At 35.8% G+C, this 689-nt stretch overlaps 1 protein-coding gene across 1 annotated transcript; it reads left to right on the forward strand.

Moving 5' to 3' along the window:
* Window positions 1-6: 6 nt before the first annotated feature.
* Window positions 7-684, forward strand: LOC108757764 (uncharacterized; the record flags this gene model as incomplete). Its single annotated transcript, XM_018502364.1, has 1 exon — window positions 7-684. A coding segment is annotated over exon 1 (672 nt), but the record flags the coding sequence as incomplete, so codon positions are not given.
* Window positions 685-689: the final 5 nt, after the last annotated feature.

Below are 689 nucleotides of genomic sequence, written 5' to 3' on the forward strand. Positions count from 1 at the left end.
TCTGATCAGAAAATGGCACATCCAAATGCTAGTTCTTCAACAAGTTCCGCAATTCCAAAGATTTCATCTATGCAAATAATGCCCAAAACGATATCATTTAAGCTAATTAAGCCTCAACCTCTTGCCTCTTCTTCTGTTGTAACTCCCACAACAGGCTCAACACATAACTTTAGAAGTGTACCATTGGATTCATTACTGAATAAGTCAAGTTCTTTCAAAATCCAGACTCAAACTGTAACTCATGAGAGTTCTTCCATTACAGTTCCTACAACAAGCTCTATGCAGCATATGTCTGCAATTAAGCCCCAAACTCTTGCCTCTTCTTCTGTTGTAACTCCCACAACAGGCTCGACACATAACCTTAGAAGTGTACCATTGGATTCTTCGATTATAGATTCAGATGATGACAAAGAGAATACTTCTGTTTTCGACAAGGATGGCCGTTTTATTTGGGATTATAAAACTACAATGTTGTTTTTCACAGAATATGAACAGCATGAGAAAAAGCTGCAGAAAAGGAAGTATCCAAGTAAAGAGACCATGTTTCAAGCAATAGCAAAGTCATTTCAAAAAAGAGGTTACGTAAATGCTACTAAACATCACATAAAAAATAAATTTAAATTGTTGAAGAAAAAATGGGATAAATACATTCAAAGGACTATGGGAAAAAATAGCTCTGGGAAAGGCAT

This window comes from Trachymyrmex cornetzi, unplaced genomic scaffold (assembly GCF_001594075.2).
Source record: "Trachymyrmex cornetzi isolate Tcor2-1 unplaced genomic scaffold, Tcor1.1 C3808988, whole genome shotgun sequence".
NCBI classification, from domain to species: Eukaryota; Metazoa; Arthropoda; class Insecta; order Hymenoptera; family Formicidae; genus Trachymyrmex; species Trachymyrmex cornetzi.